The sequence below is a fragment of the Tiliqua scincoides genome, chromosome 5 (genome assembly GCF_035046505.1).
Source record: "Tiliqua scincoides isolate rTilSci1 chromosome 5, rTilSci1.hap2, whole genome shotgun sequence".
Taxonomy (NCBI): Eukaryota; Metazoa; Chordata; class Lepidosauria; order Squamata; family Scincidae; genus Tiliqua; species Tiliqua scincoides.
The window spans coordinates 54247726-54265893 of NC_089825.1; the positions used below are offsets into that span (position 1 = coordinate 54247726).

Genomic DNA, 18168 nt, shown 5'->3' on the forward strand with positions numbered 1-18168 from the left:
CACTAACGTGTTGTCATTTCTCCCCAATATTGCATATACACAGCAGAGACCAAATTTGTACACCTGTGGGCTGGGCAAAAATTTAATCAAAGTACACAAGTACTTGAAATTAAGCCCCACTTATTGTTATGTGAAAATGTGCTTGGCCAGTCTGAGATCTCCTGGCCCCACCCCCAAACGCAACCCACCTTTCTCAGCAGTGCAACAGGCACTACTGTTCATTCTCTTTCCACTCCTTGAATTAAAATAGGAGGGGGGAATGGAAGTGTTGAGGAGAGTGGTTGGCTGAAGTGCCCCCCCCCACTCTCAACTCCCTCTTCCACTCATTCACCTCTTCATTTTGAATCCAGGAACCTGGGGGAGGAAGAGTGATAGTGAAGGAAGTGCAGTAGTGGATACTGTTCTCCACCAGTCCACTGTCTCAGGGCGCAATCCTATCCCACTTTCCAGCACCAACAAAAGGGCAACATAGTTCCAAGGTAAGGAAACAAACGTTCTCTTACTTTGTGGAGGCCTCCATGAGTGGTCCCCAACTGCAGCATACGTCCCATTGGCACAGCTATGCCAAGTGCTGGAAAGTGGATTAGGATTTGGGCTTCAGTCTCATGAAAAGAGTAAACCTGGAGCAGCTTCTAAAAGGCAACAACACTGTTTGTATGTTACTGTATATCACTTTAATTCTGTCATGTCTATGATATATGAGAGTTAAGCTTAAATATGGTAAAAATCAATTGAAGTGTCTAAGATGAATGTCCATTACTGGATTGGACATAAATGTAAATAATGCATTTGTAACCATAAGAAGATTTTTCACTTTTTTTAATTCACTCTTTCAGATCAGATCAAAACCTTTATTGACATAGACCAGAGGTGTCCAAACTTTTTGGCAGGAGAGCCACATTATCTCTCTGACACTGTGTCAGGGACTGGGGAAAAAAAGAATTGGCACAATCCTAACATGGAATTAGGCTGGCCCAACTCCCTTCGGCCGGCTTGGGAGGGTTGCAAACATGCCGTAAGGCACGTTTGCGCCTCCTCGGAAGGAAGCCAGGCCAGCACTCCCAGAAGCACCGGCCTGCGGAGGCTGATAGAAGCCTCCACGCTGGCTTCCTCCCATTGCCTTGCATCGGCTCAGATGGGCTGACACAAGGATGAAAGGTAGGTGTGGGGGAAGGAGGGAGGCGTTTTTGGGTGAGGGGAGGGCAGGCAGTGGGCGGCCCTGGGGGCAGGCGGGCAGGGAGAGGGAGGCAGGGCTGGGAAATGGCAGTTATGCTGGATCCCAACCCCTGTTCCTGGGAAGAATGGAGCGACTTCAAGCCATTCTGCTCTCCTCGGACTTGTGCCACCTCCAGAGGTGGCACAAGTCCGAGGAGACCCATTGGGGCTAGCAGCCCTTACCCAGGAGTAAGGGGGAAGTTTCCTTTTACCTCTGGCTAAGCTGCTTATGGCCCCTATCCTGCGCTGGATACAGCACAAGCCTCATGGTTTGCCTGTTCCAGCGCAGGATAGGATTGCGCTGCACATTTACATTTCAAATTTGAATAAACTTGAATAAAACTACATAAATGAATATATTAGAGATGGAACTTATATGAATAAATGAAGATCTTGCAGTAGCTCAGGGCCTATAAAAGGCCTTGCACAAAGCAAGGCCAGTCTTTCCTTTGCTGCTGCTGTTATATCACACACATGAAACAGCAAGCAGTAGACGGAGCCCTTGGCCTGCAGTTCATGCGAGAGGTCAAACAGTAACCAACATGCTGAGAGCAGTTGCGTTGTGCCAGTGCGGGCTCCAGCAAGTTTCCAGAGGGCCAGAGGCTCATTGGAGACTGCAGGCTCCCTGCAGGCCAGATTGGGAGTCTCTAAGGGCTGCAAGTGGCCCCCGGGACAGAGTTTGGGCATTCCTGATATAGACAGACAATACAGTATAGTATAATATATAAAAACAATGCACAAAAGGGAAAATAAAAGGTCTGATAGCTATTCACTCTTTGTTTTTCACTCTACTACTGGTTTCTGTTCAATTATCTTTATCTCTTGCTCTCCTAAAAGCTAAGTCCCTTTGAATTAGTAGATTGAGGACCTAATCCTATCCAGCTTTTCAGCACTGATGCAGTAGTGCCAGTGGGGTGCATGCTGCATCCTGCATTGGGGGTGGAAGTCATGGAAGCTTCCTGAAGGTAAGGGAATGTTTGCTCCCTTACCTTGGGGGCTGCACTTGAGGCTGCATTGGCTCTGGAAAGTTGGGTGGGATTTGGCCCTCAGTGCGCTCCACAATGTAAACCATGTTTCTTTCCTCATTTTCTTTCTGTGTATCACCTGTGTCATTTACTCTTCATCTCTTTCTAGTATCCAATAAAATTCAAGGACTTTGCTGAAAACAGCAGCCTGTGCATTGTCAGAATAACATCCCATTCCTATGAATGTTTACACAAAAGTAAGTTTCACTTAGTTAAAGGTGCCTTACTCACAATTAGGTATCCTAGGTTAGTAACCTTTTGCTGCACTTATACACACTTACCTGGGAGTAAATCCCATGGTTTACTTCTGAGTAGACATGTGTGAGATTGTGCTGTTAATATGCTTATGTCAGGCTCAGGGATCAAGATATACTCTGGGATTCTGAATTAGCTGGTTGACCAAATTATACTGTTATAATGAAGCATTTAGACTAAGTGTCACAACTAAGGATTACTGTAGTTGGTGGTTCTCACTTTTTGTTCCTGAATAACTTGAATCTGAAAAACATGGATGTTTCATTTTAGAATCATGCAGCCACCTTGAGTTTTATGCTATATATGATAGGTGCCACTGTAAGATTTAACTTAATACTAAACTGTCTTTTTGAAAATGCTAGTGTATCTTGAAGCATAAAAACAGAAGGATACCCGAAGGAGTAGAAAGCCAAAAAACAGCAGGAGCTAGGTTACATTTCAAAAGGAAACCATTTTCCAGTATCGAGACGTTCTCAAAGCTGTGCTGTGTTTTGAAAACGCTTTTTTGTGTGAACAAAAGAATAGACTATGTGCTTTCTTGCTCTAAGGAAGTGGTTCCCTAGCTTGAATCCATATTTCTCCATTCATTTATTTCCTGTTTAAATACATACCCGGATACAATTGTGTCAAATGAAAGCTCTCTCAGGTTCTCCATTTTGATGGCACACAAAAAAAATCAAAGTGTGATCATTTATCTTTCAATTGTTCAACTGTGCCCTGCTTCATGTTCTTGTTAATAATGCCATAACTCCTAGGAGCCATCTCTCATTCTATTTCCTTCCATAAGCCATGGGGTTGACCTTACCTGCTGTTCCTTGGAGAGAAAAGAGAAACGAAAACCTGAAATATCAACCTACCTCAATAAAAAATTTAGTTTGAGAGATATATCTATGATCAGAAGGATACTGACTATATAATGCTTTTATTATGCAAATAATGAAACCACTTAATTATGACTATGCCTTGCCTTTTTATCAGGCAAGGCAAAGTATAGCCATGATTAAGTGGTTTCATCAGTACAAATAGTGATAGTAAGAGTTAACTGAAACTCATGCATGATAAATCATAATATGTGTTTATTTACAGGCAAAATCAAAAAATTTTAATCTAACTGTGCAATCCTATGCATGCCTACTCAAAAGTAAACCCCATTATATTCTTTGCAGTTTAGTCTCAGGAAATTGTGTATAGGATTGCAGTCCAAATATGTTTTCTGTTTTGTCAAACTGTCAACATTCCATCCAGGTAGTTGGCATTCTATATATTTTCCCTTAAGGAAGTTACTTGGATGATAGTTTGATAAGCTGGTATGGCCAAATTACTGGCTTTGTGTTCTTTTGAAGTGGCTGAGATGGAGTTATAGGTCAGTCTTCATCTGCAAACTCAGAACCTATAGATTTGACTAACTGCAGGTTCTGAACCCATGGTGTATGACTGACCTGACCTCACAGACATGAACAGGAAGCATTGCCCTGTCATGGCCAGGAGGCTTTCTGAGACATGGGGAGGCTGCATGCCAGAGGTCCTCTAAGAGTTCCACCACCGATCCCTTTATCTACAGATGCTGGTTGGACTGTATATTAGTAGGAAATTCAAACTACTAGGCTTTACCAGAAAAAGAGACTGTTGGCTCAATCCTATGGAGCTTCACCACCAGCAGACCATGCGTTCTGCTGTAAGTAACTGCTGCAAAATGGTTGCAAAGTGCTTTCCAGCAGCATGCCAAATAGCATGCTGCTGGGATTCCGGTTGGAAAGTCAGGGCCATCTTGCATGCAGTGTCAGCTCCTCCACCAGCCACCAGAGCAGGTAAGCCAGTACGACGGGCAGGGGGTGGTAGAATGGGGCAGGGAGGCAAAATTTTGCAGAGAGGGGGGCACAGTGGGGGACAGGGAGGCTGTGGGATGTGGTGGAAGCTCCAGTGCAAACTAGGCAAGGGTTTGCAAGTGAATGTGTTTCTCATTTTAAAAGACAGGACAAAATGCATAGATGGATGTGCATCTGAACATGCGTTTCACTGAAAATAATGAGCAGCATCCTCATTTGGAAGCATTCAAGTATGCATTTCAGTCCATATACCTCCTAACAGCAAGACTATTCAAGATAGCCTGTGATGTTTCTTGTAACCTACAGTTTGGGTGATAGGGCAAGACTACTATTCTACCCACCCGATCTGCATGCAGTTTAATGTGATAAGTTTGGCAGTTCTCCAGAACTACTGTAGGTCTTCTATGGTTGTCATTTCATGTGGCAGTGGTGGTGGGAGATTATCAGCAAGGCTTACAGGTCTGCTCTTGGGTATATGAAGCTTCTGGAGGGAGGAGCAGTGTCTTTTAAGAATACTTGTTTTATGCTTTATAATAACAAGTGAGATGGGTGCTCAGTAACATGTCATTTGACTGAGTTCTTCTTCTCCGTCACAAAGACAAATGCTTTGGAGGTTTCAGGAAGCTTAATCATTCCAAACTCTGAATTACTTGCTTATTTTCTTTGACAAGCCCTGATGAAATTGCTTTCCAAATAAAATTCAGCATTGCAATCAGTATTCAGATAAGGTTTCTTTTGGCTACAAGAATCAGAATACCATTTTATTATATTGATTTTTCTCATTGCTTAAATCTTGTTTCTCTGCAAAAGGGTGCAATGCTCTGTTTTCATTGCATTGGGCTGCTACCCACTTTAGCTTGCATTCCCCTAGAACAGAGGTGCCGAAACCCCAGCCACTTGCGGCCCTTGGGGGCTCTCAATCCAGCCCTTGGGGAGCCCCCAGTCTCCAATGAGCCTCTGGCCCTCCAGAGACTTGCTGGAGCCCATGCTGACCCGATGCAACTGCTCTCAGCATGAGGATGACTGTTCAACCTCTCACCTGAGCTGTGGAACGAGGACTCCCTCCACTGCTGTTTCACAAGCAGTGGCAGTGAAGGCTGGCCTTGCTTTGTGCAAGGCCTTTTATAGGCCTTGAGCTACTGCAAGACCTTCATTCATTCATATAAGTTCCATCTCTAATAAATTCATTTATGTAAATTTATTCAAATTTTAAATGTAAATTCTTTTTTTCCCGGCCCCCAACGCAGTGTCAGAGAGATGATGTGGCCCTCCTGCCAGAACGTCTGGACATCCCTGCCCTAGAATGTAGGCACATAGGTATCAAAATACAGATGAATGCAACCTTTTTTTAGTTACAGTCTGCCAGTACCAACGTACTGCTGCTTAGACTAAAACAGATCTTGGTGCTTCTGGCTGTGTACATCAAAATTAAAGGGCATTTTATGCTAACAGTAATTATCTACAGAGGATTCCAGTTCAAAGCTCTGCTGTTGTGTTGCTGTAGCTAAACAGAGGAATCTTTAGTGTTGCTGCTGCTGCTATTTGCCACAGTTGGTGTCTCCACAGTGCCACCAGCTTAAAAGGTGTTTTGATCTTGCACTGTTTGAAAGAACTGATGTCATTAGCACCTGACAAAATTAGCAAAGTCCCCATATTAACTGCAAACTGCACTGCAGAGGTGTGGTATCTTTTAAGATAAAAAGTTTGAAATAAACCTAGAACTGCCCAAGCCTTGTGCCTGTAGACATATTGGACTAGAGCTAAACAAACTGCACATATGTGAAATGGAGACCCGACAGCAAGTGTTAACAGTAGTTGGGAGAATTTTGAATAGTGAAGTAACAGGGGTGCTTAATTGTTTTCCCAATATCTGGTTTCCTGCTCTGAATCACACATAATTCCCCTGTAGGAGTCCATAATATGTGTTTGCCCTTTTTAAACATGCATTTGGAATCTGTCTGGGCAAAAACAGCTGGGCAAAGATAACTCTGGGGATGGCTCACTGAAAGAGTACCTGCTTTTCATTCAGAAGGTCCGTAGTTCAATTTTTGATATATCTAGGTGGGGATAGGAAAGATTCTCTATCTGAAACCCTGGCTGACACTCACTGTAGAAGTGATATGGACCTAGATCAGGGGAGAGCAAACTACAGCCCAAGGGTGGATCCAGCGTCCATGCGGATCCACCTGCCCGGTGAGCAGACCTTTTGATTCCATGCAGCCGCCATGCAATGTCCTCCCCATTCGGAGGACGGGGACGCTCTGGGCAGTTGTGTCCCCAGAGGATGCCAGGATGCCAGACAGACAACGCAACTGCCCAGAGCATCCCTGTCCCCTGAATGGCAGCCGCGCAGAATGTGGTCTGGACAGGGACCACATTCTGGGTTCACAGCACTTGAAAGTTTGAACAGCACTGACCTAGATGGACCAATGATCTGGCTTAATATAAGGTATCTTCCTACATTTAGGTGATTTGGAGCAAAATAAATAAATGACTAGCAAGAAAGGGGTTAAAACCAAAGAGAGTCAGTGGAGATGTTGCATTTGAACATTTCCAGTGCATCTGAACAAGATTGCACATTACAAATCTGTTCTGTTCTTACTCCAGTGGTTATCTAAAAACCAAACAGTAACTCTTTCACTTAACAGGAATCTGAACTCAGATTTCTTGGCTCTGTCTTTGTCTTACTCCTTTCAAATTTGTTATATATTATTGATTGCCCAATGTGATGATTAGTGTGGGGCTGGTTGTTGGATGTTTCTATCTTGGAATGAATGATAGGGCAGGTGGCCTTTGACTTATTTTGAATGGCTCTATTTTTATCAGCTAGTTGATAAATTAACACTGCTTTTCAGAACACTTACTCCAAAATACCATAATACCATTTGGGAATGTTTCAGAGGCAATTTCATAATCTGCATTGCTCACATCTGAACCCAAGGTATTGTCTGAATATTGTCTTGGTAACTTGCTGGTAAATCATGGCTAAGGATACCTGTTTCACAGCAGGCATGGCAAGTTCTAAGTAAGTAGAATGGGGAATATGGTTGGTGTGTTGGGTGAGGTTGTTCATACCTGCCTTTTACAAAACACTGGAAAGCATATACTGGCCAACATTGATTCTGATGTAAATATACCACAGTTGTACAAAATGACTTAAAAATTCTAAAAACACAAGCCCCTTGTGGTGCTTGTAGTGGAAGTGTGCAGGATCCCTCAAGGAGATTGAGTGTGGTGTCAGCAGTGGCCCCTTGCCCTGGTAGGCAAATATGGGGTTGGGGTCTGGGTTTTCAGCAGTGGGTGTGCTGCACAGCTGGAGGTGGCAGAGTCTTTGGGGATAGAAGAGGCACTGGAGCAGTGAGAGTGGATGGGTGTGGAAGGAAAGAGCTTGGAAAGAGCAAGAGGAAGAAAATTGGAGGAAAGAGGGTGGACTAACTGACTGATGAATTGACTGACTGATGGACTGAGAGACTGTGGAAGATTGCTGGAACAGAGACTGCTGGAGACTAGTGTGTGGTTGCCATGCCCAAGAGCTGCTGAGGACTAAGGTGTTGCGGCAGTGGCCACGGAAGCTGCTGGTCGGGAGGGAAGGAAGAAGAACCTCTGCTGGTTGAACAGGCAAGCCACCCTGATGCTAGGGCAGTACCCAGCACTGCTTTCTGCAGAATGTGGGCTATTTCGAGCGAAGAGGGGAACTAATTAGCTGAAAGTGGGCATAAGTTCTCTTGGCCAAGTTTGGAAAGGGAATTTGGCAAAACAGCCCCTTAAGAGGTGAATGAAACTTGAACCACTGCAGTGTTTTTGATTTCTGAAATATTTCTGAAAGCCCTGAATATATGAGATTTTAAAATCTGTAAGTCACTCTTGACAGTGGGATTTCTTTTCCTAAGCTCCTTAACACTTTAGGGAAAATGTTACTCTTTTGTGAAATGAACACTCACACCAATAGATTTAACAGTCTTAAAATCTGTTCCAGGGCTATATGCAGAGCTGGATCTGCTGCTTTTTGTCTACTAAAATCCATTCCATATTAAAGTGGAGCAGAATCCAGGCCTGGGGTTTGTGCCTCAAATTTGCCTTCATCTAAATCTGAGATGTGTGTGGGGCGGGGAGGAAATCTGGTCCTTCCAAAATAGATTTGTTATTTGCAAAAGTATCTAGACTGAGATCATTAGAGCACCAGCCCTCCTTTAATTACACTCCTGGGTGACATTGCTGGCAGAGGTGTACGACTGCAGCACTTTATCTTTTAAGCACCATAGGCTCATTAAGAAATTAAAACAGTGGTGGGCCTTTCATACAGCAACTCTCCCTCTGGGAATGCTTTAAGTTGTCTGACTGTCTGCATGGTGATACGGATCATAAAAGTTCAGAGAATTACCTCAGTAAGATGACAGCCTCTTCCATTTACACAGGAAATCCAAAGCTCCCTTTTTCCTCGGAGGCACTCATTGAAAACCTGTGCACAGCTCATTCCTCTGGCCGTTTAACAATGTGTCTCATGTTTCTTCTGATTAAAAAAACCCCTGCCTTTGTAGCAGAGATAACATGGAGTAGGATGATATAATTGCAATAAAGAGACCCTGGAGCTTGCAGTAATAGGGTGGTTCATCTGATGTGTACTGCTGTTGGAAAATAAGCCATGTATGTGCATTCTCTGGGGACAGTAAAGAGGCTTCCAAGGATTACACTTTATGTAGTATGAAAGCTAATGAGCAAGAGAGCAAGCATGAAGGAAAAGCCATGCTATAGTTCTGCTTCCTCTCCTTTGCCAGTTTTTCCTTAAAATATATGCAGTTTGAATAGATTTCATTCTGCCTAGCAATGTAGTGATTTTTTCCTGTTCTAATACAGTAGATCTGTCATCCTTTTCTTTTCATATTGTGTCATTTTTCCAGGTTGCCTAGAAATAAATAGCTTCAATAGGAAGCCATACTGACATTCAGTATTGAAACTTCTCAGAGTCTGGAAGAAGCCGTGTTGTACAATAGCAATCTCAAATGACCTGGCCTCACTCGAAAGAAAAGCGTCGGCAGAAATGCGTTTCATGACGAGCCATGGTCTTCAATAAGCCTAGTTTCATCTTCATTTTGGTCCTACATCCATGATGCTTGGCCATTTTTGTTAAGGTGCAGAGCAGTGAATTATTCACCATCTTAGAAATATAAAATTTTAGCTCAGTTCAGCTAAAGAGACCCAATAGTCTGATTGTTGAAAAGTGATGCATGCATGGCCCAAGTTGAAGTGTGAGAGATAGGTAGTAGACAACAGAAATTCAGCCTAACAGCTTGATCTGACCCTTGGATATTTTCTGCCAGCACATAAGTATATGGGACATACTATTATCAAAATCAGGAGGTTGCACATACACATCTAAAAACAAGCCACGATGTGTATGTGCAACCTCCTGATTTTAGAAATGGGCTATGCCAGATGCAAGGGAGGGCACCAGGATGCAGGTCCCTTGTTATCTGGTATACTCCCTGGGGCACTTGGTGGGCTGCTGTGAGATACAGGAAGCTGGATTAGACAGCCTATGGCCTGATCCAGCAGGGCTGTTCTTATGTTCTTAACATCAGTGAAAACATGATTTGTTTATTTTCCTTTATATATCTGTAAAGAGAAACCAAGAGAAGCATGTCGTGATAGACTATCAGAAATAAGTCCATACCACAAATTTTCCACAATGCCATAATATTTTAATCGTTCTAAAATAAAAATAAAATATTATTTTATAGTGACACTATGAAGAAATTATTATAGTACTTCAAGCAGTATTGGCAGAAATATTTAAACTAGTTTACAAAGAGAGCATGAATCTGAAACTAATTGTGTCTAAGCTCTGTCCTCCATGTCCCATTTCATGTGATGCTCCTACTGAGTCTAGACCCAAAATGGAGTATCCATATGGAGTATCCATGTTAGTATGGAGTATCAGCCATCCATATTACATTGTGCCACAGCTAAAGAACAGGAGTGAACAAGGTATACGATGCTTGGAGCTGACCAACGTATATGTAATTTGTTATGTGCTGACGATCAGCCTAAAGAAAACACAGGTCATGGTTCAGGATGTCGACTCACCTCCCTGCATTACAATCTCTGCGCATGAACTGGAGGTTGTCCATGACTTTGTGTACCTTGGCTCAACGATCTCCAACACTCTTTCTCTTGATACTGAGCTAAACAAACACATTGGTAAAGCAGCTACTACGTTTTCCAGACTCACAAAGAGAGTCTGGTCCAACAAGAAGCTGACGGAACATACCAAGATCCAGGTCTACAGAGCTTGCGTCCTGAGTACACTTCTGTACTGCAGCGAGTCATGGACTCTCCGCTCACAACAGGATAGGAAACTGAAAGCTTTCCACATGTGCTGCCTCCGACGCATTCTTGGCATCACCTGGCAGGACAAAGTTCCTAACAACACAGTCCTGGAACGTGCTGGAATCCCTAGCATGTATGCACTGCTGAAACAGAGACGCCTGCGTTGGCTCGGTCATGTCGTGAGAATGGATGATGGCCGGATCCCAAAGGATCTCCTCTATGGAGAACTCGTGCAAGGAAAGCGCCCTACAGGTAGACCACAGCTGCGGTACAAGGACATCTGCAAGAGGGATCTGAAGGCCTTAGGAGTGGACCTCAACAAGTGGGAAACCCTGGCCTCTGAGCAGCCCGCTTGGAGGCAGGCTGTGCAGCATGGCCTTTCCCAGTTTGAAGAGACACTTGGCCAACAGTCTGAGGCTAAGAGGCAAAGAAGGAAGGCCCATAGCCAGGGAGACAGACCAGGGACAGACTGCACTTGCTCCCGGTGTGGAAGGGATTGTCACTCCCGGATTGGCTTTTTCAGCCACACTAGACACTGTGCCAGAACCACCTTTCAGAGCGCGATACCATAGTCTTTCGAGACTGAAGGTTGCCAATACAATACTATAATACTATGTGCTGGAAAGAATGTTGCTGTTGTTAAAGAAACAAACATTGTTTTTCCATCCTCTCAATTAGATTTTTTTTTTGAAAAAAATTTAATGTCTTTTTTTTAAAATTTAATACAGGAGCTCTGAAGTAATATGCACTCAAATGAGAGATGGAAAGGGGGGTTAGGTTAGGCAGCTCCCCCTCCCCCTTTTTAATATGCAGTCAGAGATCCTAGGGCAGCTTGAAATCTGAACGTATTTGATATAAATACTACTTATCCTTTAATACCTGATAGGGTTCCTTTTTTATTCAATTATGCCTAGTGCTGTGTTATCAACATGGTGGTGGCACTCAGAGAATGAACATACTTCAGTCAAATAAGAGTTCCTTCCGCAAGCAAATACTGTGTTATTTCCATATGAAAATATATGAGTGTCATGGTGGCTCAATTTCTATTCATGAGTAGCTTGTTCAATATACCTTCCAACTGGGAGATCAACAGCTAGGCATCTCTTGCTTGTGCATGGAAAATAGAAGGCAAGCAACAGAACTGTAAATGTCACTCCATTGAGAGCTAATAACTTTCCTTAGAAGATTTTGTGCATGGAGAGGAATGTATGGCCCAACTGGCCAGAACTACTGGATTGCTTCATATTAAATATATCTTGTTTATGATTGATATTGTTTGATTTGGGCTTATTTTTCCAAATTACCTTACTCTGATTGACAGTTCCATTGGAAGGTTCATAGAAAAGGAGAGACAATGCACCTGTTCTTGTGCCCAGTCATTTTTATTTCTCCTTTATTGTTGTACTGTTCATACTTTACAAAAAGATCACATCTCAAATGAGGTATATCCAAATATACATAAAATCCTCAATTTAATGCTGTAACATACCAAAATATATTGCAAAAAGGCAGTCCAAAGCCAGAAGATATAAATGATCTAGATTCTGAGACATTTTTGTCACACATCTGTTAGAATTCTTCCTTTTAGTATATATAGAAGGACTTGTACATTATGGGTATCACTGTCTGTTCATTTTTTTATATCTGCATAAGAAAGAAATGAGGACCAAATAGCAAAAAAAAAAAAAATCATTCTCAGTGATTCTTGCTGCTGATCTGCTTTTAACTGATAGCTGTTTTCCCCCCATTAATCCTTTTCCTTCAGATACCATAACAACTGCAGAACCTGGAAAGGGCTTATGAAAACATGTTTTTTGAAAGACGGTTTCCCATAACATCTATTGTTTCTTTCAGGTTACCAGTCTGTATTGCCTAGTCAACAGCAAGGATTCCAAGGACTCATGGGAATGCAACATCCTCCCCAAAGTCAGAACCTGATGAATAATCAACAGGGAAATCAGGTGCAAGGCATGATGGTCCAGTATCCAGCCATGTCATCTTATCAGGTACTGTATTGAATGTCTTCACTTTAGACCGGGGTGCCCAAACCCTGGCCCTGGGGCCACTTGCGGCCCTCGAGGCCTCTCAATGCAGCCCTCAGGGTGCCCCCAGTCTCCAATGAGTTTTTGGCCCTCTGGAGATTTGTTGGAGCCCACATTGGTCCGATGCAACTACTTTCAGCGTGAGGGCGACTATTTGACCGCTCACATGGGCTGTGGGATGAGGGCTCCCTCTACTGCTTGTTGTTTCACATCTGTGATGCAGTAGCGGCAGCAAAGGAAAGGCCAGCCTTGCTTTGTACAAGGCCTTTTATAGGCCTTGAGCTATTGCAAGACCTTCATTCATTCATATAAGTTCATCTTTAATATATTCATTTATGTAAACTTATGTAAATTTATTCAAATTTTAAATGTAAATTGTTTTCCTCCCCTGCCCCCAACACAGTGTCAGAGAGACGATGTGGCCCTCCTGCCAAAAACTTTGGACACCCCTGCTTTAGACAAACATGTTGCCAAAAGAGGGGCTGCTAAGATGCCACAGCGACACATGGCTACAAACCAGTTTAATGTCTTTAGCTATGGAGACACATGTGGGAGCAGGTACCCCAAAGGTTATAAATACCTTGCTGTATCTCAACCAGCTACTGGTTTCAACTAAGATTTGGTAGGAACTCTTATACAAACATGCTGACTAGACCCCAGTATGTATAAGGTATCCCAAATTGCAAAAAAAGGGAATCCTTGTTAATTTGGTGGGTTCAAGACATGATACTGTGCATGCACCATTGGTAATGTAGGTAGAGTTATGAACATAAAAGTAATTTCCTACTCCAGCCTGACTATAGTAAAAAAGTGAAATATTTAAAAATCAGAGTTAGCGGTTTTTTAAAAAGGTAAAATATAAAGAACAGATCAAATGTAAAAAGACTTTCGTCTCTTTTTTTTCTCCTTCTTTCTTTTTTTTGCTGGTGGCTTTGCCGCTTAGTTGTTGAAAAGACAGCTTCAATGTTAAGATCATCTTTAAAAGAAAAGAACAAAGGGGAATCCAAGGGGAGAAGGGGCATTTCCCCTTGGTCTTCTCTGTTCTCTGGGAGCTTTAAATTAGGAAGCATTCCAGATAGTAATGGGAAGAAATTTTGTTAGTTTTTTCTTCCCTAGGGAAGAAAGAACAAATAAATTTCATAGCAATATTTTATATATTTTATGTCCAGGGACATCCAGAAATATATCCAGGCTTCAGACATCAAAATTATATCTGAAACAATATCTATTTCATTATTAAGTCTAAAGTCATAGGTGTTAATTTTAGTTAATTATAAAGTATCTGAAGACTAAACATAATGATTTACAGAAACCTCTTTGTTCAGTACCCATGTTATGTGATTTGGACCCTTGAACAGCATGAAGTATTATGTAAAATATGTAGTACAAAGAGTATAATAATAAAGCAATAAAATGGCCAGTATAAATCAATAACAGTAGCCAACAGAAAGCAACAGCAGAGTAAAAAAATAATACCAAGAGCCTGATGAAACAAAGGGCTCAATCCTATCCTGTGCTGGAACAGGCAAGCCAAGAGACTTGCCCTGTATCCAGTGCAAGATTGTGGCCATAAGCAGCTCAGCCAGAGTCAAGGGGAAACATTTCCCCTTACCTCCAGGTAAGGGCCGCTGGCCCCTATGGGTCTCTTCAGACTTGCCCCCCTCTTGAGGTGGCACAAGTCCAAGGAGAGCGGAGCGGCTTCAAGCCGCTCCATTCTCCCCGGGAACGGGGGTTGGGATCCGGCATAACTGCCAGATCCCAGCCCCGCCCACCCGCTCCCAGGGCTGCCCCCCGCCCAGGAACACCTCCCCCCGCCTACCTTTCTTCCTTGCATCGGCCTAGCCAGGCCAACACAACTTGCAAAGAGGAAGCCAGCAGGAGGCTTGTGTCTGCCTCTGCAAGCCAGCGCTTCTTTGAGCAGCGGCCCAGCTTCCTCCTGAAGAGGTGCAAACGTGCCTTATGGCACACTTTCCTGGGCCGGCACAAGGGACTTGCATCGGCCCATGGGTGCCTTCGGATTGCGCCTGAAGAGTCTTAAAACCTTTGCAGAGGACCAGCAAAGAAAAGGTTCTAAACACCAGAGAGAGAAAATGACCAAGTATTGAAAATGATGGCGCCTGCATCAGGGCCACCTGAGATGATCTCATGGGATGGGGAAAATCCCTTTTCCAAAGATTAATACAATGTAAGACTTCACTTCCCCAAATTGTCTGGTATCTGCAGAGCACTTAGAAAAGGGGAGGTTTAAGTGATCATAAATTAAGACTTGACTAGAAACTGGAGGCAAAACTTTGTAGGCTCCTGTTTGAAGGATTCTTCTTGTCAATCTAATCTCTTTGATGAGGGCGTCAGAAGCAGAAGCAATTTTTCTCTGATGAAGTTGTCATGTTCTCCTTTACAGCAGGCGTGTAGAAAAGGTGCATCCTTTGGAACCTAGCTGCCTGCATATATTCCATAGTTTCTCTCCCAAGTGAGAGAAAGGGAATAAGGGCTTCCATTTATTTATTTTTATTTTTCTCATTTTTATACCATTCTTCCTCCAAGGAGCTCAAAGTGGGGTAGGTGGATCCTTTCCTCCTTTTGTCCTTGCACCATCTCTGTGAGGTAGGTGAGGTGACTTGCCCAAGATCACCCAGGAAACTTCATGGCTGAGCAGGGATTTGAACCTGGATCTTCCATGTCTAAGTCCAACAATTCAAACCACTACATCATCCTGGTTCTCTTTGTTGCATTTTTGCAGTAGTCTTCATTAATTCTTATCCAGTTGTGTAAAAGGGAGCTTATCTGATCCATGCAGTAACACTTTACTACCTCCATCTGCTCTCTTTCTTTTTGTCACCTCTGCCTTCAGTAGTCTCACCATCATGAATGTTTTGATGTCCAAAGTCTATCCTGGAGCCATTTCAGACAGGTTCCTAGGTTTGTTATCTGATATGAACAGTTGGAGTAAAAACAGGAATGTCGGCATACTTTGCGCAGTTAATTCAAGAAATAAATTGAAATTCAGCCAATCCATATGTTCTTCTCACATCACAAAAGATATGAAAAGGCAAAATTGACTTAATAGATGTATTCACAAAAGGAATATAAAAACAAACTGTTAAAAATGTGATATATATATAAATGCACTTTAAAAAAACATCCAAGAGAAGTAAAAATGTGTTTCTAAATAGCTTTATAGTTGTCTCTCATCTTATTCAGAGAGGGGGCAAAAGTTCAGTTCAATTATGAACTTTTTCACTTTTTTCCACAACTAAACAAAAATGTAATTCCCCACTGACAATTCATTTTCTGAGCCCAAAGAAGCCATTGGTAATTTTGAAAAGACGTACAGAAAGAATGTATTATTTGATGAGTGGATCTAATGTCAAACTTTGAAGGGCACTTATTTGGATGTCTTATCAGCAGCTCTGTTTAGAGCTATTCCATCAGCATCGCTATTCCATTCAACTTTTTGACTGGGAACTTCAAAGGTTTATTCCATCAGATAAAACACTTTTGCCCTTGTGCTACAGTGGAGATAGACAATCTCACGTGCTTACTTTTTGGACTTCTCATTGTATGACACACACAAAAATGTGTAATGGATTTTGCCAAGATGTTTATAATGTTCTTCTGCTCAACCAATAGAAAGCAAAGGTACCACGTAATGCGGATTATATTCTCTGTAGGATCTCTGAAAGTTAGCATTTAAATGTCAGAAGTCTGAATTTAATTTAATTCTCCCATTTCTGCATGTTTCATGGGTTTCTCAAAATAACTGAGATGTATTTTGATTCTGTATATAAGAACTGCACCAAGTGTAGGTATATACCGTTCTTTGTTTTTTTAGGGTCTGGATTTGAAATAATAATGATAAAAACCTCAGCAAATTCATGAAACGAGAGCAATTATCTTTGTGACTCTCTGCTCTTCCAGTGATTCATGTTGCATCAGTTCAACATAGAACACCTTAAAACCCATCATTTCATCAAATAGGCAAAAAGCATCCATTTTTGCTGCCAAAGATTCTGACATTTTGTCACAATTACATGAAATAGCGTTTCCCACATTCACTATGATTAGGAAGATGAAGGTGTTCCAAGACTAATTTGCTCTGGAAGGTTACAGGTGTGCGAACAGAAGTATATTTGTACAGCGATACATTGGACTAGAATCCAAGGTCTGCAATCTGGCTATATATATCAACAGGAACCTGCAACAAAATGTTGCATCTTTTAATCTTCCTTCAGAATACAGGAAATGCAATTAATGCAGTTAAAGGCCCAAGACCAATTTCTCCCCCCCCCCCCCAAGTGTTCTTCTGTCGTTGATTTTCCAACACATGTTTCAGCATTCCTTGGTTCCTGGGCATGCTCGCTCTGCATTGGGGCGTTTGAGGTATATTTTTTTTCCTTTTCTTTTATTTTACAAACATACATAGTTGTGCATATCTCCAGGGTCTTCCAAGGATACAGACTCACTAACCAGTCTGTGGATAGCCCTATTAAGTATACAAATTGATAGTCAACCAACTGGATTCCACTATTTGTACATAACTCTTTTCAGTTTAGCTCCTCCGCTTCTGCTTCCTTCTTCCTAACTGACAGACAAGTAAAGGAAGTACTCCATCTTTTTTTAAAAAATGCGGTTCACTCTTTAAATTTGGCAGTTGATGGTTTCCGCTGATGGTTGACCACTGAATCCAGCCTAAGATGGAAAGGTAGCAGAAGGAAGTTGGATGGCAAGTTCACACCCCAGGCTCATTAAATCAGCATCTCTTCTCAAATAAAAATTTATTAGATGGTATAGAGCTGGAGCAGGTATTAATAAATGCTGGCAACATATACAAAGAAAGAGAGAGAGAGAGAGAGATTAGGAAACTTAAGACGGGTCATGTTTTAATTCTTTCTTGCACACTGTCTTCTAGGTGCCAGTGACCCAGGGTTCTCAAGGACTGCCACAACAGTCATATCAACAACCAATCATGCTACCTAATCAATCAGGTCAAGGAACACTGACAGCCACTGGAATGCCTGTTTACTGTAATGTGATACCTCCTTCTCCACAGAACACTCTCCGGTTGATAGCACCACACTGTCCCTCTAATAACGTTCCAGTTATCTCTGCCAACTGCCGGACAAATGCGAATATTAACAATCCCGGGTGGCAGGTGAAGTACTGAATTTATAGGACAGATATATTAAGGTAGCTGTTCATTTTTTAAAAAACGAGAGCTATCCCATGGCCTTCAAGTGAAGAAATCAGCTGAGGAACACAGAGGCAGTGCTGCTGGAATTATGTAAAAAAACCACAAAACAGAATAAGTTGTTTGCTGGTTAATGGTGCATATTTTTTGTCACGTCTGCTAGGTATGCCTCTATAGCTTAGCTAGTGACATGAAATCATTGAGGTAAGATTTTTCCCTACCACTGAACACCACTGTGTAGATTACAATATCCCTAATTCAGATTAGTTTTGTACTTTGTGTTGAGTTTG

The 18168-nt window shown here is 42.3% G+C and overlaps 1 protein-coding gene across 1 annotated transcript in view; it reads left to right on the forward strand.

Moving 5' to 3' along the window:
- Nucleotides 1-17854, forward strand: part of ARPP21 (cAMP regulated phosphoprotein 21) — a 122529-nt gene extending 104675 nt beyond the window's left edge. The window contains exons 18-19 of the mRNA XM_066627365.1: nucleotides 12503-12654; nucleotides 17600-17854. Coding sequence (XP_066483462.1) covers nucleotides 12503-12654; nucleotides 17600-17854 — 407 coding nt within the window. The remainder of the gene's footprint in view (nucleotides 1-12502; nucleotides 12655-17599) is intronic.
- Nucleotides 17855-18168: the final 314 nt, after the last annotated feature.